The sequence below is a fragment of the Python bivittatus genome, unplaced genomic scaffold, assembly GCF_059951505.1.
Source record: "Python bivittatus isolate LINGU-HERP-01145 unplaced genomic scaffold, Pbiv_v1 ctg000020_np1212, whole genome shotgun sequence".
In the NCBI taxonomy this organism is placed as follows: Eukaryota; Metazoa; Chordata; class Lepidosauria; order Squamata; family Pythonidae; genus Python; species Python bivittatus.
Genome location: NW_028277030.1, coordinates 120,299,556 through 120,320,875, shown reverse-complemented (window position 1 = coordinate 120,320,875; position 21,320 = coordinate 120,299,556). Strand labels below are relative to the sequence as shown.

Genomic DNA, 21,320 nt, shown 5'->3' with positions numbered 1-21,320 from the left:
GACCTAGTGAATGACCTGCAGAGAGCTGGGACCAAAGTTACAAGGGCTACCATCAGTAACACACTACACCGCCAGGGACCCAAATCCTGCAGTGCCAGACGTGTCCCCCTGCTTAAGCCAGTACATGTCCGGGCCCGTCTGAAGTTTGCAAGAGAGCATTTGGATGATCCAGAAGAGGATTGAGAGAATGTCATAAGGTCAGATGAAACCAAAGTAGAATGTTTTGGTCCAAACTCAACTCTTCGTGTTTGGAGGAGAGAGAATGCTGAGTTGCATCCAAAGAACACCATACCTACTGTGAAGCATGGGGGTGGAAACATCATGCTTTGGGGCTGTTTTTTTGCAAAGGGACCAGGACGACTGGTCCGTGTAAAGGAAAGAATGAATGGGGCCATGTATCGTGAGATTTTGAGTGAACACCTCCTTCCATCAGCAAGGGCATTGAAGATGAAACGTGGCTGGGTCTTTCAGCATGACAATGATCCCAAACACACTGCCCGGGCAACAAAGGAGTGGCTTCGTAAGAAGCATTTCAAGGTCCTGGAGTGGCCTAGCCAGTCTCCAGATCAAAACCCCATGGAAAACCTTTGGAGGGAGTTGAAAGTCCGTGTTGCCCAGCGACAGCCCCAAAACATCACTGCTCTAGAGGAGATCTGCATGGAGGAATGGGCCAAAATACCAGCAACAGTGTGTGAAAACCTTGTGAAGACTTACAGAAAATGTTTGACCTCTGTCATTGCCAACAAAGGATATATAACAAAGTATTGAGATGAACTTTTGATATTGACCAAATACTTATTTTCCACCATGATTTGCAAATAAATTCTTTAAAAATCAGACAATGTGATTTTCTGGATTTTTTTCCCCATTTTTTCTCTCATAGTTGAGGTATACCTATGATGAAAATTACAGGCCTCTCTCATCTTTTTAAGTGGGAGAACTTGCACAATTGGTGGCTGACTAAATACTTTTTTGCCCCACTGTAGTTCACTGCAAAAGCTCTCAACTAACTCAGGTTCACTTTTTCCTTTGTTTTTCATCACTTTTCTTTTTCTTTTTACCTTTACTTTACCTTTTATCCAGTCTTTCTTCCTTGTGGGGACTGCTATGCCCTGAAAGTCCAGGAAGTCCCTTATTCTTCCTGGACCCATCAGCAGACTTTTCAGGTGGGTTTGACTGCCATTTTGAGGACTTGACTGTTCAAGCAGCAATCTCAACAGAAGGTGAAAATTCCCACCCAGTGGCTGTTCCTCTCATTCAGTCCAGAGACCATCTTCAGTGATAATGTTGTTCAGTCCTTAAGTCGTGTCCGACTCTTCGTGACCCCATGAACCATATCGTGCCAGGCCTTCCTGTCCTTCATTGCGTCCCTGAGTTTGCTCAGTCTCATCCTCATTGCTTCAGAATGTTAAAACCATCTGTGCTAACAGGGTCTGTGGAGTTGTTTCTCTCAACTCTCCTAAGGCCTAAAAAGTGACTCCTTGGTGACTACATGAAAGTGCCCATTCTCTGGGTCATCAGAACATAAGTTGCTCTCAGAGTGCTGGATTCACACAGGAAGGAGAGGGGATGTGTCTTTGGATGCAGAATATAGGACCCCCGGGTACCAACTTAATGATGAGTATGAGTTCCCCAGGTGCTAACTCATCCAGTGGCTCTTTTTCCTCATAGGCTTTATACGGGGAAGAAGAATAGCTATAGGAGAAGGAGAAAATGGCCAACGTGTTTGTTTATTATTTGATTTGTATGGCCATCCATCTCATCTAAGCCACTCTTGGCAGCTCACAACAGGTAAAAACAATCCAATAAAAACAAGTTAAAAACTAATATACAAACAAAAGCCATCCATTATCAATTTAAAATAGAAAATCATGATCTGTGGCAGAATTCATCCAACATCAGCTCAACACAGCTGTTGTAAGAGCTCCCCACATTGCTAGACCCCCTAGGCACGCAGCAGAGCCAAGTTTTCAGAGGACCTGTAATGTGCCTCTCCTTCCTGTCCTGATGGGATGGGTAGATATAACCAGGGAGAGGCGGTTCCTCAAATAACTTCTCCCCATGCACATAGGGCTTTATAGGTCATAACCAGCCCCTTGAACTGAACCCAGAAGCATACTGGCAACTAATGCAGCTCATGGAGCAGAGGTATAATGTGCGCTGATCGAGGAGTGTGCATAACTGCCTGTGCCATCACATTCTGCACCAGCCGCAGCTTTCAGATGCTCTTCAAGGGCAACCCCATATAGAGTGCATTATAGTAATCCATTCAAGAGTTGACCAGGTCACGCATGACTGTGAGCAGAACCTCCCGGGCCATGAATGGGTGCAACTGGCACACAACACAAAGTTGTGCAAAGGCTCTCTGGCCACGGCTGCCACCTGCTCTTTGAGCAGGAGCCATGAGTCCAGGATAACTCCCAGATTGCACACCTGGTCTGTTTGGGGCAGTAGCACCCCATCCAGAACCAAAGATGGCAAGTCCCTGGAAACAGCAGGCCTCTGAACCCAAAGCCACTCAGTCTTGCTATGGTTGAGCCAAAGCCTGTTATTCCTCATCCAGACTTCTACAGCCTTCACACACCAGGCAGGAACCCAGCAATATTGCTTAATTCTCCAAGGGCAGAGATAAAAAGCTGTGTATCATCAGTGTACTTTACACCATGGCGATGGATGTCTTCATCCAGTGGCTTCATGTGTATATTAAACAGGAGTGGAGAGAGTACCAAACCCTGCAGAACCCCACAAAGCAGGGGCTAAGGGCAGGACCTCTCACTCCTGATCAGCACCAACTGGAACTGACCCCGAAGGAAGAAGAACCAGCACAAGACAGTGCTACCCGTTCCCCAACTCCTGGAGCCGGTTAGAAGGATATCATGGTTGGTGGTATTTTAGGCCACCAAGAGGTCAAGAAGAGCAAGGATGAATGTACTACCCCCACTACTTTCGCACCAAAGGTCATCGAAAGCACGATCAATGCTGTTTCACTCCCACACCCAGGCCTGAGACCTGACTGAAAGGAGTCTAAATAATCCAGTTCATCCAGGGTTCTCTGAAGCTGCTGTTCTATCACCTCAACAACTTTCCCTAAAAAGAGAAGGTTGGAAAATGGCGAAAGTTGTCCAGTATAGTTGGATCTAGTGATGGTTTCTTGAGAAAGGGGCAAACTAATGCCGCCTTCAGAGGTGAAGGGACAACCCTCCCTCTCAGGGAAGAATTAATCACCACTAGAATCCTGTTACATGTCATCTCCTAGGAGGCTTTCGCCAGCCAGCAGGGTCATGGATCTAATAGACAGGTGACCAAGCTCACAGTCATGAGGACCCTGTCCACTTCCTCAGGCCCAGCAGGTTCAAACTCATTCTAGGTAACAAAGCAAGACCATGTACTGGGCACCTCAAAAGGACATGTACTAAGGGTGGTGTCCAACTGAGAGTGAATCCGAGCGACTTTATCCACCAAAATGCTGTGCATATTCCTCCGCAGGGCCCTGTAAGTAAAACTCCAAGTCCCGTTACCAGGAGGGCTCAGATCACCTTAAACAGGGTCACTGGATGGCTATCTGTGGATGCAATGAATGCAGAGAAGTACTGATGCTTCATTGTGTTTACCATCACAAAGTAGGCCTTACTAGTGTCTCACTTGTGTTTGGTTGAGTTTGCTCTTTGTCCACCTCCTGTAGCACTCTAGGCATCTTTTCACCTGCTTCATCTCCCTCTGGACTCTGTGAGGTTGTTTTTCCAAAAATATTTTGCACTCCTGGCCAAGAAGACTCTCCAGTAAAAGAACACAATTCCAGCCATCCACCAACCCACTATTAGACTGGGTTGTATCCAAAGTATTCCCTTTGCTTCAGACTCAGCAGTGAATATCCCCTTTCCAGATGTATTGAGCAGGGTTCTCAAGGCAGAATGGGCCTTTCCAGATGCAAAGAAAGTGCTTACTACTACAGTTGTATACTATCTCCCAAACCAAGCCACCCTCAAGATTTTAAAGTTTCTGCTAGTAGATACCCTGATGATCCCCTTGGTTTCAAGGACAATGGTTTCAGAAGATGGAAATGATATACCCAAACATCCTGGTGATAGACCTAATTACATTTTTTTAAAACGGCTCACAATGATAATCTAGTCAAGGTAATAGGGTCACATGTGGAGTTCAGTGTTCCAAGTAATTTTTGAAATTGATTTCTAGAGAACTAGTGGCAGTTTGTCAAATGTTAACAAACTACAGTAACTAGGACTGCAAACTTAATGGTCAATACAAATCTGAATTCATTATATTTCTTGAGCAGAGCTGAAATGTAAACACTGCCATGTGAAGAGAACCTGTAGTTCAAGACTTGGGAGAAGTACATGCCAAAGCCAAGTCAGTACTAGCCTCCAGTACCTTCAAGGGTGGCAGATGTTTTGCTGAATCATTAGACAAAGTATCGGTTAAAGTCAAGGACAAAACGAAAGGTGTCTGGCCACCTCCACAGGACAGAAGATGGGCATTGTACAGGGACTGGTAGAATCATATAGTTGGAATATACCATATATGTCGTCTTGTCTACTTCATCTCATCTAAGCCACTCTGGGGACCAACTCTCTACTCAGTGCAGGATCCACTAGAGTTTCACATGATGGCTTCAGCAGAGGGGGCAAACACCCATGCAACTATGAAGCAAGATCCAGGAGCAGTGTGAGTGGTTGCACGCAAGGCTTGCTGAGGTTGCAGGGAGCAAACACTTGCTAGAAGGGAGCTTGGTGAAAAATGCAGTTGGGGAAGCAAGGAGAGGCATGAGGAAAAAGGCTGATACAGGCAGTTGGAGTGGTACGTTTGCAGTGAAGCTTGTGAAGGCATTAGGTGAGGAAGAAGCATGAGGAGAGTGTGAGTGTAGGCGGATAGGGGAGGTAACAGGAGTGGAGTTGGGAAGTAGAATGAAGAGTGTTTATGTACACAACAGCATATTGGAGGCTCAAGAGGAGATGTAAGCTGGGTCAGTCAGTGTGTTATCAGAAAACATGCAATGTCTGGAAAAGTGCAAAGAGAAGAACCAGAGACTTGGTCAAAATGCAGCAAGGTCAAAAATGTAGCAGGAATAAGGAGCAAGACAACACAGGATATGAAGCCAGACCTGAAGTTGCTTCCAGCAATAGGAGGCAATCCCTGTGCAGTTTAAATCCTTTCCCTGCCAAGCATGCACAGCTGAAACTATTTTTACTCGGTGGCTGCCAATAATTAGGTGCCACAATTGCTTACAGAGTCAGAGACTTGTCACTTGCATGATGCTTGCTTTGATGGGGTGCAAGACTCCAGCTGGGGGGGGTCTTCCCCACATCTTGGGACCTGTGTTGGCCAAAGAAGTGACAGTAGTGGCTGAGGAGGGACCTGAAGAGGCATCAGGGTTGGCAGAGGAAGGATCTGCCATTGCTGAATCTGCAGGTACAATGCCTGGTGGGATCTGATCCACCCACGTCTTAGAGCCCAGCCCTGAGACCATGATATAGCACATCTGAGACAGTTGATCATCTGGACATTGTTTGAAGACCTCTAGTAAAAAGAACTCACTACTTCCTGTACAGCCTATTCAACTGACTGACATCTTGTACAATCAGGATATTCCTCCTGACATCTAGCCTGAACCTCCTTCCTTATAGTTTAATCCATCAGTTCTGGTCCTGCCCTCTTCTCTGTAAGAACCCTTCATATATTGTAAGTCTGCTATCATATCTCCTCTTAGTTGTCTTTCCTGTAGTGTAAATGTTCCTAGATTCTTTAACCATTCCTCATAGGGGGTGGATTCCAGATTCTTTGCCATCTTGATATGCCTCCTTTGATTTTGCTCTGTCGCTGCCCTTTTCAAACTGGTGCCCAGAACTGAACGTGGTACTTCAAATTGTGTCTGACCAGAGCACAGTAGAGTGGAATAATTAGTTCCCATGATCTGGACTTTGAATTTTGAATCTTCTCTCTTTCATCTAAAGCATTAGCCACCCTTCCTAGTTTTATGTCATCTGTAGACTTTTTAAGTGTTCCTTCAACTCCCTGATTCAAGTCATTGATATAAATGTTGAACAACATAGGGACCATGTGGCATTCCACATGGCATTCTACTTAATATTTCTTTCTAAGCTGAAGTTGAGTCATTAATAACCACTCTTTGGTGCAGTCATTTAGCAATAAGTCATTTCCCAATAAGAAGCAGTGAAATGTAGGATGTTTTAAGAGTCACCAAACTTTACTTCAAGAAGACCAAGAATTGGCACCAATCAACAGTCTCTTTGTTCCCTCCCTGCAAACCTCCTTTGATTAACATATATCCCTCACAACAGTTGTCAGAAAATCTGCTGCTATAAAGCTCCATCTCTTCTTGCCCTGTTGGATATCATAGCTCGCTCCACTAAGAGTGCAGCCCCCTTGGCTGCCATTTTCACTAACACTTTGCTGAGCAAGATATGCAGGGTATATGCATGTTGCTCTTTCTTTCTTCATGGGGCATAACAAATTCACAGATCTAAGTCGAGCCTTTAGCAGTAGTACCTCATTCATAAGTCTGCTCGGTAAGGAGTTTCCACCCTATTATACCCCAGCTAAGGGTACTTTTACCCACAGTAGGAAAACAGATCCTTGGACTTACTAAGACTTTTCCCCCCATTTCCTTTAGTTTTTTGCTGAATGGAGAACCGTGTTCCTAATAGCTGTGTTTTACACTTACATCTTTTTTATTCTACACTAAGGGGTTCTTGTTGGTACTGCTTATTCTCTAAATAACCTAGGAGGTTTCTCTCTACTGCAGTCTGCAAAAAAAAATTTCTTTAATCCTGCCTACCAGAACAGTAGAAGAAAGAACCCAGCAAAGATTATTAGCTTAATGTTTAATTACTTAGAAAGTATGTTGTAATTCTTAATCTTAAATGTAGATTCTACAACTACAATCCATGTTTGAGTACTCCAGTGCAGTTTAATGCTTCTTACTGGAGTAATATCTTGTAATGGGGTTTGAGGGAATAAATACCTTACTCTCATGAAATAAAAACATTGGATTGGACCCATGCTTAGTCAAGCTTTGAATAAACTTGTTGGAATTAATGGAAAGAATTAATCATGACTAAGTCCTTTTGAGTCCAGTGTCTATTCTGTGAATAATTAAGGGCTGGTCCCAGATTAGCTCTGTGCCCATGTGATTACACACTTTTGGGCAAGAGATTATTCATTTCCACTTTAGCAGCGATACAGAAATAATAGATGCAAGCACAGTTCTTCATCTAAATTGCTGGAACTTGAAGGCAACAGTTTCTCATTGACAGGAAAATTTTGCTTCATTTCTATGAATAGATTTTTTCCATGGCACCCTTTCAGCAGTCTTGATGAGTGAGTAAGGCATCTTTGCAACCCCATTCATAGTGATCAGTCATTTTTAGAAATTACTATGAAAATAAATGCAACATGAAGTTAGAATAGAGTATTGGCTGGCTGCTGATTTTTGCATTCAGACTGGAAGGAGTTCTCATGGGTACATGAACATTTTCTGCTAAGTTCTGATAATTGGTTTGTTCAGTTCAGATTTAGTATCAAAAGTTAAAATATTCAAGTTATAATGCTTAGTAATAAGCATCTTATACAGAAAAGTTTCAACATGTGAAACCATTTGGAATATGGTAGAGAGTGGAGGTGATAACAGTTGCAATAGAATAAGATTACTTATAAAAGGAAACAACATGTTATGCCTGGCTAATAGTAAGAAAGGATAAGTCTCCTAGAAAACCTTGATTTAAGTAAAATTTCATTCATATATTGTACGTAATTGCATATATGCTCATCTGCGGATAAGCCGACCCTCAAATTTTTAACCAAAATTCTGAATTCAGAACATCTCCCTCAAGAAACTTTCCTGATGCCAACTTGATTAATGTTTCTGAATTAGGTTACAAGCTACTTATTTTATTGACATTTATAGTTAGCTAATGGCCACTATTAAATTTGTTATCTTGGACTTTGATTTTTATTGTTTGATATGTTAATGTTTATTTGTTTTAAAGTTGCTTACTTGCTCTTGAACACATACACATGGAGTAAGGATAATAGGCATTCTTTATTGACAGTATGTCTACCTTTGTTTCTTTAATAATTTCCCATTAAGAACAAGAAACTCAAGGGAGGAAACTGAAATACAAATTGTGGTGAGAGAAAAATTGATACTTTTAATCATTCCAGAACTATAAAAAGGAACACAACATAACTTAAACAGGAAGAGCTACTATATAATTTATAGCACAGTTTTTTCATTCCTATAATTTGCATGTTATTACCTATTAATTCTAAATTATAGGAGAGTCAGTAGGTGTGAAATATGACTCCAGGGATATTGTAAGGATGTACAGATATGAATGGCAAAAGTGTACAGTTATGTAACTGGTAACCTTGGAGACAGATTATGGAATTTTTAAAGAATTACTGAGGCCCTTTCCCCCAAGTAAATTAGTGCTACAACCTTTAAACAGTCCGTTTATTTTAAGGTACCACATAGCATAGGGAATGTTTTCTGTCTGCTTTTGAGTACTATGAGAGTTTGAAGTGACTATTATTTTTGTATAAGTTAATTCCTGCTGGTAAGGGTTAAAAAGCCTTGACTTCAAAAATTATCTAGGATGGGAACTAGTTTAAAAGGTATTCTTTTCTGGAATGCACAATTTACATCATTTCTCTGTGTAATGGAACCAGGTGACACTTTTGATGCCAGGTGGATTACTAAAATGAGCATGAGCAGGTAAATGTTGAGTTGGACTTGGATCAGAGAAATTGTGTTTGACTTTTTCATAATTCCATGTAGCCTTAGTAAGTTTTACATCTTTAGTACTTCATTTGAATTTTTCGTAAGAAAGAAAACTATCTTGTGTTTACTGAGACCAGTGGTTCATTTAGTCTAGTGCAACTTTTATTATTATTAGATTTTTATCCTGCCTTATTTTTATTTATTTATACACACATACACACACCCTTAATACCTAATTGAACATACCTAATACTCCTGCCTCCTGTTTTCTCCACAAGAACAACCCTGTGAGGTGGGTTGGGCTGAGAGTGAGTGACTGGCCCAAAATCACCCAACCAGCTTTCATGCCTAGGGGAGGTCTAGAACTCACAGTTTCCTGGTTTCTAGGCCAGCACCTTAACCACTGGCTGTCTGTTAATAGTCAGTTGCATTCTAGGAGCCCATAAAGAAGTCTTTCTCAATGTTGCTTCATGAATTGTAATTGCATATGCCTTGACTCTTGTATACTGTATATAGAATGTATAAGCTTTGTTCTATCTCAGTACTGTAATAAACAGTTATGTTTAAGACTGCTGAAGACAACAGTCACTGTGGTTCAGAAAAAGATTTTTGCTGTATCTTGCTGTATCTTGATGCCACAGTAGATCATGGTGGGCAACTTAGTGCCCTTCTGATGTTTTGGACTATTACTCCTTGCTGTCCTTGCTGGCTGAGGCTTATGACAGTGTTAACCAAACTGTTTAGTAGGCCTCAAGTCCCATTACTCTTATATAACTGCTGTGGTTCTACTGTCTCATAGAGTTTTCATAATGAGAAACAGTCCCTAGAAAACAAAATTGTGTAAGTCTTAAAAATTGTGATGAGAAAAAGATGATGCCCTTGAGTTGTGACTACAGCTATGTAACTTACTTGGCAGCATTATGGAATGGTTTGCAGTTGCCTTTTTCTAGGATTTTTTTTTAAATTTTCCATTCTAGTCTAGTCTGGAATTCCCTGGTGGTTGCATATGCAACTATTAACCAGGGCCAACCCTGTTTAGAACTGGAGATCAGCCAGGAATGGCTAGATGCTGCCATTTGTTGAGACTTGCAATTGAAAAATACTTCATGATAGAACCAATAACTTCAGTTTACATTTAGAAGATTTAGAGACAAGCTGGCAAGCCTTGCTTTTAATAGTTTTCAAACTAAATTATCATGTTTCAAATTTAAGTCAATATTATAGAAAACAAACAAAATGTTTTGAACTTCTATCCTTTTATGACTCAGTCCTGATCATTGTATACTTGGAACTACAATGGAACTTTTGAATGAGTTTCATGTCCACCATTTTTCCTTAAGTTTCTGGGGAAAAAGACCTTGAAAATTAATGTTCTACTTTTGTTCACATAAACAGTCATACAGTGGAGAGAGTCAGCAACATTTCATGTTGTAAGCTTTACCTTTACCTTACAACATTTTATGTTGTAAGCTTTTTATAGATCTTTCAAAAAATTTTGAGGGAGTTTGGTTTAAAATCCACATTAAATGTTTATTATTAGTATTTATGACCAATTGTAGAACAAAAAATAAACTCAAAACAATTTAGCTTTTCAAAATGTTTATTGTATGTTCTTGATCACTATATTTTCAAAAAAATTGTTATACTTACTATCCCAGTGGGGTAAATAAGCTAGATCATCAGGCTCTTCCAGCCTTACTAAATTATTTGCTGATCTTTGCTGGAACAACAGCTCTCATTTGTAACTTCAGCATCCTCTTGGACTTAATATCACATTTTGATCTGAGGTACAAACCAAAACTGACTCCTCATGTCATTTGCCTTTTAACTGCTGTGTTAATAAAAAGAGGGAGTGTATTTATATTGAAAGCTGGATGGAAAAATCATTGCTCATTTCTATCACAGTTCTATAGTTTTATCTCTGCAGAAAAGCGTTTAGTCTCTTTTCTACCTATCAAGACCTAGCTATGCTTTTAACTCCACACTTCGACTTTGAACATTAAAAAAATGGCTAGAAGGGTCCTTCTTTCATGCTGGCACAGCTGAGGCCTTCTTTCTTGCACAGGGCTTCTTTTGCAAAAGAAGGCCTTGGGCAAGGCATGAATGGAGGCCCTGGCTGGCAGGCTAATGGAATCCCTGGGTGGGCTGCAAGAGAAGCCCTGGCTGCACTGGTGCGAAAGAAGGCTGTGCAAAAGAAGGCCCTAGCAGGTACAGTAGTGGTGCATGGTGAGGCGGGCAGCGGGCGCAGCTGGCGGCAGTAGATAGGCGGATGGTCAAAAGGTGGTTGTAAATGCTGGTGGGCCTGAATTTTGTCCATGTGACTGCAGGGATGTTGCAGTGTCTGGAACTTTGAGGACAGGTCATAAGTCACTTCGTTCAGCACCATCGTAATTTCAAACAGTCGTTGAATGAATGGACATTAAGTGAGGACTACCTGTATCACATCCTAGACTCTTAGAATGTGACAGTTTTCATTGCATTCACAGTCTAAACATAAACAGTGGATTTGTAGTGGAAAGTGGAAAGTGTTGAAAAAGGCAGAGTGAGAGAGAGAGAAGGAATACTTTTGGGGGGTTTTCTGTTACAAAACAAGAAATGAAGCAACTATAGATCATCAAGAAAATTCACTGTAATGAACTGATACGTTCATATGTGAACTATATGGCAACTAGGCTTTTTCTACAAACCACAACACACTGTGTCTTTTGGTCTTGCTATTTTAACTGTGAAGAGGATATTGGAGCTATTCAGTTTCCCAGTTCAAGTAACAAGTTAGTTTCCTCTTAGGGTATTAGTCACCTCTGATTTCATCTATGGGGGGAAACAAGTTCGAGCTCTTGAAATTAGGAAAATAAGTTTGCAAACCTGAGACTAGTATATTTGAAATGGTATTATGGTATGATTATGGTATTGTGGTATTATGGCTTGATTTTAAGAGGGGCTTGCAATGCCACATGTCTTTGTCACCATCTCTAGCTGACATATTAATTGTGAAAAAGTAGGATGTCTACCATGAATATTAATCTACCAAGTCCATGTAAATTATATTACCTGTACGTATGGTGTACCTGCAGTTCTCTGGTATGTTACACATTTTAATATATGTCTAGAGTTGAATAGGAGCTGAATAGATTTTCAGCATGGAAAATAGATAGGTAATGTTGGAGAAATGAAATTTGGTGAAGGATGATATTAAGCATGGCTATTTTGGTTTCAGGAAGCCGAGCTTATGTTCTTTTGTCCCTGAGCCAGCAAGATGGCATTGAACAGCACATGGATTTTGACAGTCGTTATACTCTCTTGGAGCTTTTTGCTGAGACTACATCCTCTGAAGAGCACTGTATGTCCTTTGAAGGGATCCATCTTCCTCAGGTACCAGCTGATTGGGTTGCATGGATATGGGCATTAAGATTCTTTTTTGAAGAGATGTGTGCAAAATAGAAGGCTATATATGAGTGTCTCATGAGAGGAGGATGGTCTAAAATCAAACTTAGGGGAAATAACGTTCATGAGGTTTTTGTGCACCAGTTGCACTTGTTTCTGAACCAGAAGCCCTACTCACTATCACTCATGTCTTTGTCACTTCCCAACTGGATTACTGCAAAATGTTATACATGGGGCAACTCTTGAAAAACACTCAGAAGCTTCAGTGGCATAGACAGCTTTGGGTGCACAGGGTTTGCCTGGGTTACATCACTGTTGTAGATGCAGCACTGACTCTCAGTATGCTTCTGTAGGCAATTCAAAGTGGTAATCACCCTTAAAGCCCTGCATGGCACTTGGCCAGGCATTTGTGGGACTGCCTTTCTCTGAGGGTCTCTGCCCATCCCACTAGATCTGACAGGATAGATGCGCTGCAGGTCCCTTCTTTTAAATAGTGCTATCTTGTGGGACTAAGGAGCTGTGCCTTCTCTGTTATGGCACCTGCCTGGTGAAACAGCCTCCCTCCTGAGATCCAGAGGGGCTTCTAGAAGGCTGAGATGACCTGGATTTTCCCTGAGTGCCAAGCCATATAGGTGTGGTTTGTGTGGGTGAGTTTGTTAATTGGTGCCTTATTTATTACATTTTCATTATTTTAATTCTGCTTTTTTTGTTTGATTTATAGAGGTTTTATTATGTTAATTTTGTTGACTGTTGTTAGCCATGCAGAGTTCATAGGGGTGGCCATATAATTTTTTTCAAATAAATATATAAATAGTGTGGAGGTTGGAGTTGATGTTTTGAAAATGGCTATGCACTTACTAGAAATTGATATGTGATACAGAATGAACCTGGGACTGGCAATTTGGTGCTATCCAGATGTTTTATGGTACCGATAGTCCTTGCTTACTGATGGTAATTGGGACCGGGAATTCTGTCGCTAAACAATGCGGTTGTAAGGTGCAACATCGTGTGACCGTGCCAACCTATGGTGGCAGTTCTGGCAGTCTCAGTTGCTATCGTTAGGCAAATCCCGCATGGTCGCAATGTCCCGTGGTCACGTGATCACCATTTGTGACCTCCTGTCGGCTTCCCCATTGCCTTTGCTTGTTGGAAGCAGGCAGTGAAGGTTGCAAATGGCAATAATGTGACTGTGGGATGCCATGACATTGTAATTGTTAGCTGGTTGCTGAGCGCCTGAATTGCAATCACATGACTGCAAAGATGCTGCAATGGCCACAACTATGAGGACCTGTTGTAAGTTCTCCTTGTTCAGTGCTGTTGTAACTTTGAATGGTCGCTGAATGAGTGTTAAACGAGGACTACCTGTATAACTTCACATAGAATTTGCCAAGCTGTGTAGGGCTGATGGGAGATGATCGAAAATATTTGGAGGTAATTCCATTACCTAATCCTTCCTTGGGATCTAATATAATCTATATAGCTCATTGGGATAGAGTTGGTAAAACATAATTTTTTAGTTACTAGTATGATAAGCTCTATTTGTTTCAGATTCCAGGGAAGCTGCTGTTTTCTCTAGTGAAGCGCTACCTGTGTGTTACTTCCCTCATGGACAAGTTAAACAGCACCACAGAATTGGGAGGGGAACATCAGGACTCTTCAGCCCCCAGTTCCACCTTTGGGGAAAAGAGCCGGGTACAGCGGGAGTTTGATTTCAGCATGGCCATGGCTAACCTAATTTCGGAGCTGGTCCGGGTCATGGGCTGGGATCGCAGCCAAGAAAGAGAACTTCTGTCTCTGACGAATGCACAGCCTCGAATTATTCGATCCATCTTCCAGCCCAAGGGTTCCACTTGTACTGCTGTTCAGGTGCCTTTAGTAACTTCAAACCCTTTACCAAGAAAAAAACAAGGACAACCATTTTTGACTCTGTCAGATTTTTCTAGTCGCAGCAGCTATGTTGAGTATGTGCAGGAGAATCTTAAGCCAGGAATGACTGTGCGAATGTTGGAAGAATACGAGGAGATTGATGCTGGGGATGAGGGTGAATTTCGTCAGAGCAATAGTGGAATGCCTCCTGTACAGGTAGGTTGAGGGGTAGAACTTTCTTTAAATTCCTCCTGTGGCTGGGTGGTTTGGGTTTTGTAGTAGTGTTTAGTATAGAAGTTAGCTAAGATTTTTTTAAAAAACTCTTTACAGTAAGCATCCAGGTGCAATTCAAGGTGCTGGTTGTTGTCTGTAAAGCCCTTCATGGCATAGGGCCAGGCTACTTGCAGCACCACCTGTCTCTCATTGTCTCTTCCTGTCCAATAAGATCCAAAAGAGTAGGCAAGATCAGGTCCCATCTTTAAAGCTGTGTCATCTGATAGGACCTAGAAGGTGTGCCTTCTCTGTTGCAGTGCTTAGCCTCTGGAATAATATTTCCCTGGAGATTCAAGTTGCTCTGGCTCTGCTGTTCTTTTTAACAGAACTTGAAAACCTGGCTTTTCCCCCAAGTCCTGAGTTAGGAATGTGTCCCCAAGCGACATCATGTTAGAGTTGTCTGGTCCCTTGGTTATTGCTATTTGTTTTATTGTATTGGGTTTAGTTTTTAACCTTTATGCTGCCTAGAGCTGTTATGAGCTGGGTGGCTTTTATAAATACATAAGATTGAGAAAGCTGGATCATCAAAAACTGTTGAATGAATTAAAATGGATGCTTTTGAATTGTGCCAGAGAAAATTGTTGGGAATACCTTAGACCACAAGGACAATAAATTGTTCAATACTGGATGAAATAAAGTAAAACCGTTTGCTAGAACCACTAATAATGAGGCTAAATTGCAAATAGTTTCTGTACATAATACAAAGGCAAGAATAATTGGAGAAGACACTGATATTTGGAAAAATTGAAGGCAATTGGAAAAGAGTTTGACAGAGACAAGGTGGGTAGATATCACCACTGGGCTTATAAGAACTGAAAGAAGCGATTACTGACAGAAGTCTTGGCAAAATAGTGTCCATTGAATTATGAGAATTTGGGAGCAACTGAACAACAATAGGCACTAGGAATTTTTTCCAGTCACAGGACTGCATTTAAAATGAAATAAAACAAAACCTTATATAATGATGTATTGGTCACAATTATGAGCGATGTGTCTTATCAAGAAAGACAAATGTAATGTACTTTATCCTTATTTAGTGATGCTCTTATCCTTAAGTATGTACTGCAGCAATGGTCCAAACTTTGGGGGTAGTAAAGAGAAACTGGTGGTCAGCCTATAGTTCTGTCGGCAACTCATCTGCTGAGTTGGTCAGAAGAGGAAGTGATAACTATCTGTGGAATACTAGTTTGCTGGGGAGAAACTGCCTTTATGCCTTCTTAGTGCTGTTCTGAGGGGACAGGGTAAAAAACACAGTGCCCTTACTTGACTATACCATTATTCTATCTTATAGAGCTAAAGCTCAATTGCTTGATTGCTGCTAGGAGACAATATGCCCTTACTAACAACAAAACCTGTTGTGGTAGAAATAAAGTAATCTACAGCCTAAACTACATTTCCCAAAGTTGGTGCCCTCCAGTTGTGTGAGAGTTGCACTATGGCTTGCTGATTCTAACAGAGTGAACTAGTCTATTTTGATCATTAACATAAATGAAATTATAAGTACTTCTGTCCCTTATATGCTGGGCAGTGTTTATTTTTCTTTATTTCAGGGCTTCTGCTTTGTAGCATGGAGTATTTGAGGAAACAGATGGCTTTAACTATGCAATTTGTTGTTTCGCAGGTTTTGTGGCAGTCTACTGGCCGGACCTATTGGGTGCACTGGCACATGATAGAAATTATTGGTTCTGGGGAGCAATATGAAGAGGATGCTGCACAAGAAAAAGTATCTAGTTTAACAGAGAACCTAAAACTACCCACAGGTGAGATTAGAGGCACTTACAAACATTTATGATTACATTTAATTCCAGTTTGTATCGTTGCATATTATGAATTCTTCATTGTTCCTTATTTTACTTCTTTCAACTGGTAGAAAAATAACTTTTAGATGTGCATACAGGGAGAAACAAGTTTGCTTGACTGACGTTACACTTTAGGCTAGATTGTAGCTTACTATTAGGATTAAAGACTAAGAAAAAGATACTGTCATATCTTAGTTCTACAGCCTTATCCATTGTCATCTGAAGAAATGAATATGGTCAAATGCTGAAAGTTGAATAGTAGCAGCTACTTTGTGCCTTATATTTTTCACTATGTTATTTTCTCCACACTGCATTAGAGATGGATTTATATGCACCGAGAAGTAACAGGAAAGTGTGAAATGCTCTTTGGGATATTAATCACTGCAGCTTTTACACTGAGAAAACACTGTGTGTTTGTGTGCTTGTGCAGAAAGGGGGTGCGTGTTTAGTTCAAAAATCCACATTCTTCTGCAGCTAAATAATTCTTTGCTCATAGGAAACTTGCATATCAGCACTGAGCATATTCTTTTCTGTAGAATTCAAGAGACTCTACAAGTGAGAAGTTCCTGAGGAAGAATCATGCTAACAAAATAGTTGGCAATCTTCATCCATTCCTTCTTCCCTGATGTATCTTATGCTCCCTCCAAATTTGCTCTGATGAGTTGGAGGAATTGCTGGTACTGGGGACTGCAAAGGAGAAGGGGAAACAGCAAATATCACCTCTCCTCTTTGAAGGAGTGAGAGCTGTTCCAAATGTTCTCCTGTTTTTTCAAGCTACATGCAAGTGGCAATCAAGTGTCTGAGTTAAAAGGTTTGTTTTTGCTTTCTTTCTCTGCCTGCAGCTACTCAGACATTCTACTGCAAACCTCTTGGAGGACTTTACTGCCTACCATACCTAATGGATCACCTAAATGAGAATTCTGGAATGTTGAGCCGGGCTGAATGGTGGGAGCTACTTTTTTTCATTAAAAAGCTAGAACAACATGAACAACAGGAAATTATTCAGTTCATCCAGAAGAATCATGAAGAACAGGTAAATGGAACAAATTTAACTTGGGAGGAAGAGAACAGAGGAAGAAACAGGCATCTGTGTAGAAAAAATACAATGGTACCTCCAACAATTCCTGTTTCTTAGGTCATTAAGAAATGTGAGCTGGTAACCAGGAAGAGCAACTCCTGTGTTCTTTTCCTAATATAGGCATAAGCAACCAGTGAGCTGCTTGTAGCCCCCCTAGAATCCCATTTAGGATTGTACTGCTGAAAGTCAGAATCAGAATGGCCAAATTCCCATGGTACAATTTTGCAGATTAAGAGTCAGAATGCACTGTTTCACAAGGGGTGAGGGTTAAGTGTAGGAATGGTAATGGTTTGCCTTCCAGAGGCCTACTGCTACCATTCTAACCAATAAACTCTAAAAAACAGTCTGAAAAGTTTTTTCCATGCCCTTTCCAGTGATTCTTCTACATAATTGAATGGTCTCCTGTGACTCTACATAGGGTGGAGAGGCTTAGATACAGCCCCCAACTGCTCAAAAGTTGCCCTTCTGTACCTAGTATATGGATGGGTCTATTGGAGAAACTGGCTCTTTTATACTCTTAAAGTTGTGATTGGATTTGAGAAGCACCATGTATATAGAGACTTCTGCTTACTGAATTGTCTTTTGCATTTTAAGCTGTTGGAACTAGATGAAGAGGGCCTGATTCAGCTGTCAATATCAGTAGAGTTGGCTCGGAAACTCTTGCCACTCTTGAGCAAGTACTGTCAAGGCTGCACCCAAAATGACTTGCAGAACTCCCACATCTATCTCAAATATACCTTCAACAAGGGAGGGACAGAGCAAGGCTGCCAAAGTTTGGACATGGCCTCTGCGAAAGATCGTGGCCTTTCTGAAGCCATGGTTTCCAAAAAGCCAAAGGAGTCACTCTCTACTGAAGTGTCTTCTCCAATGCCATCCATGACAGAGAAGACTGACACACAGCTGATTAATGAACTTCTTGAAGTAGAAGGACTTTTCTTCCCAGACATACTAGATGAAAAAGCCAAAGGTAAATGCCAAAAAGACATGTCTATTTGAGCTCATTTTAGGCCAAATAATTGCAGGAAAGTTTAAAAAAAAATCAGAAACTAGTTTGGTGGATGTAGGTCTGTAATGGAAAAGTATAACTAAACAAAATATTCATAATTGGGTGGTTGCTAAGAGACTGATCTGTCCTTTGTTATTGATTAGCTTTCTACAGTGTGAAGGTGTCAGGAAAGAGGAACTCTTTGGAGAAGCTTGCAGATATTGTAGACATAATACAGAAATCTAGTTCTGAGGTTGCACTACAGATGGCTGGACTCAGATTCATTATCAAGATCTTGGAAGATGAACCTGGTCAAGAAAGACAAATTATTAAAGTAGAAAGTGGGTCCTCAATCAGGTCAGTTCTCCTTCAGTATGCAGTAGTTATAATGGAAACATAAATGGGATCCTGCAACCTGAAAAGCAATTCATTATTATGAATTATTATTATTATTATTATTATTATTATTATTATTATTATTGACAGGGTTCTTTGTGCTGTTGGCTTGGCCACCTGTGTGCTAGATCTGGGTCCCTCCTGGATCATGAAAATGGGAAGGTTTTGGGGAAGGTTGTTGAGAAACTGGTTGGACTGCAGCTGCAGAGAACCTGGAGGAAACAAATTTCAGTTGGATTTCAGACTGGGGTTTAGTAAGGAGACATCCTGGCTGGCTGGCTGGCTGGCTGGCTGGCTGGCTGCCTTCCTTCCTTCCTTCCTTCCTTCCTTCCTTCCTTCCTTCCTTCCTTCCTTCCTTCCTTCCTTCCTTCCTTCCTTCCTTCCTTCCTTCCTTCCTAGTTCCCAGTTCCCAGTTCCCAGTTCCCATTCCGGTCAGTTGGATTGGGTTGCATTTCCCCATTCAAGGGTAGTGCACTGTCTGAGGGTCTCCATGAACTCACAGTTCCTGCTCAGTGAGCAGGTGACAGATGTGGCCAGGAAGGCCTTTGGAGAGCTTCTTCTAGTGTGCCAGTTGTGCCCTTTTCTGTATCAGGAAGCCCTTCAGACAGTCACCAATGCCCTAATCACTTCATAGCTCAATTATTGCAATGCACTCTGCACGGGGCTGCTCTTGAAGACCACTCAGAAATTTCAGCTGGTCCCAAATGCAGTGTTGTGGGCAGTTATGGGCATGCCTTGATATGCCCATGAGACACTTCTTGAGCTGCACTGATTGCCAGTTCACTTCTGGGTGTGATTCAGTGTGGTGATTATGACCTATAAAGTCCTGCATGGCATAGGATCCAGCTATTTGAGAGACCGCTCATCTCTCATGGTGTCTGCCTGGCTGATTCGTGCTGCCAGGGGTTGATTTGCTCCGGGTCCTTTGATTAAACAATGCCACCTATTAGGACCTAGGAAGTGCACCTTCTCTGCCACAGTACCTGCCCTCTGGAATGAGGTTCCCCCTGAGATCCAAATGGTTTCCATCCTATTGGCATTCTGAAGAGTCATAAAGACTTGGTTGTTCTCCCAGGCCTTGGGCTAGGGTGGTTGGTGTCCCTTTAATTGGGTGTCAGTTGTTGGTGGGATGTTTTTGAGGTTTGTTGGGTGTGCCATTTTTGCTGTTCCTTTTCTTTGTCTGAGTCTGGTGTTGTTTATTTATTTCTGTTATACTGCTTTTATACGGTTTTGGTGTATTATGAGCTGCCCAGAATTTTTTGGAGTTGGGCGGCATCAAATATAAGCAATTCATTAGCCAATTATTTTTAATGATGCTTTCTTTAAAAATATACATGTAAGGAGATTTGTGACTGTGCTTCCACAGGATAATTAGTATACAACTAAATCATGATCCTCTCTCTACATTGATTTTCTTCTTGAAGTAAATAGCTTTTAGCAAATCATGTTCGTCTTTTAGCTAAGATCAGTAAAATATTGTTTGCTTATACTATAAATTGAATATAATAAACCATGGTTTGTTGTGAAGTAAGAAATCAGTAAGAAAATGTGTCTATGTGGGTATAGGAAGGAGAGAATGAGAGAGAGAGACAGGAAAAAAGAGAGGATGGATGACTGCATAAGCCCAAGGTTTGGTCATGTAATATGTTTTGAAATATCTGTTGCAATTTCCAGATCAGGCTTGACATTTTTTGTAGTACAGGTAGTCCTCATTTAATGATCACTTATTCAGCAACTGTTCGAACTTATGACAGTGCTGAACAAGTGGTACTTACAACCAGTCCTCATACTTATGTTGGTCACAGCATCCCTGCAGTCATGTGATTACCATTTGCAACATTCTTTGCCGGCTTCCTACAAGCAAAGTCAGTGGGGAAGCCAGTAGGAGGTTGCAAATGGTGACCATGTGATGTCCTTGCTTAATGACCCATGGTGATTCGCTTAATGACGGCAACTGGAAGTGCTGGAATTTCCATTCTTAAGCAGCATAGTCATGTGGCATCATGCTTTACAACCAAGTTGCTTAGCAACCAAAATTCTGGTCCCAATTGCTGCTGTTAAGTAAGGACTACTTGTACATGAGCTTGGAAGGGAAAAACAGGGTATTAGCAGTAGGAAGATGAAATATGGGGCTGGATTTTGACCAACAATAAGTGGAAATGCGTAAGTGGTTTGACTGCACTGCTTTAATACTGTGAAATTAATTTTTAAAAAAACCACAACTATTCAGGACGTTTTTATTAATAATTTGTAAACTAAGTAAACTGACTTTGAAGTATCTCATTATATAATCCTAACCCTAACTTCTAGAAGGAGCACCTGTGACTTTATTTGCTCAGCCATTTGTAATGACACAACTATTGATTAAAAAGCTTCTTTGTTGTCCTCAGAGAGAAGATGGTAAAGATGCTGGTGGAGCTGCTCAGCAACCAACTAAAGGAAAAACTGTTGATGGTGACAGCATTACGACTGCTTTATGTGTTAATGGCAAAGTATGATTGGCGAGTCCTTTTTGCCACAGAAGGCGGGGTGCGTGCTGTGCTGGGCTGCATGCAGGAGTATTCCACTTCAGCATTGGTACAGCAGGCTGGCTTGGCCGTAAGTTGAATGTATAAATGACAGAAGTTGATGGTAGGGGTTTGATGCATATGTGTCTCTGTGTTTGTTTTAGAAGAATTTTGTAGGTTTTGTGTAGTTAGCTCCTAATGGAAGTAAACTATATGTTAAGGAATAGGTAATACATTAAAGTAACAGACCAAATAAATACTCTCAGAAATTAGA

At 41.2% G+C, this 21,320-nt stretch overlaps 1 protein-coding gene across 2 annotated transcripts in view; it reads left to right on the top strand.

Annotated features, from left to right (window-relative positions):
* LOC103064951 (cullin-9) overlaps positions 1–21,320 on the top strand; it is a 70,143-nt gene that overhangs the window by 5,644 nt on the left and 43,179 nt on the right. For both annotated transcript variants that reach the window (XM_088148002.1, XM_088147995.1), the window contains exons 3-9: positions 11,976–12,130; positions 13,691–14,224; positions 15,903–16,041; positions 16,923–17,113; positions 17,753–18,125; positions 18,308–18,500; positions 20,930–21,137. In XM_088148002.1, the coding sequence (XP_088004128.1) occupies positions 11,976–12,130; positions 13,691–14,224; positions 15,903–16,041; positions 16,923–17,113; positions 17,753–18,125; positions 18,308–18,500; positions 20,930–21,137 (1,793 nt within the window). The remainder of the gene's footprint in view (positions 1–11,975; positions 12,131–13,690; positions 14,225–15,902; positions 16,042–16,922; positions 17,114–17,752; positions 18,126–18,307; positions 18,501–20,929; positions 21,138–21,320) is intronic.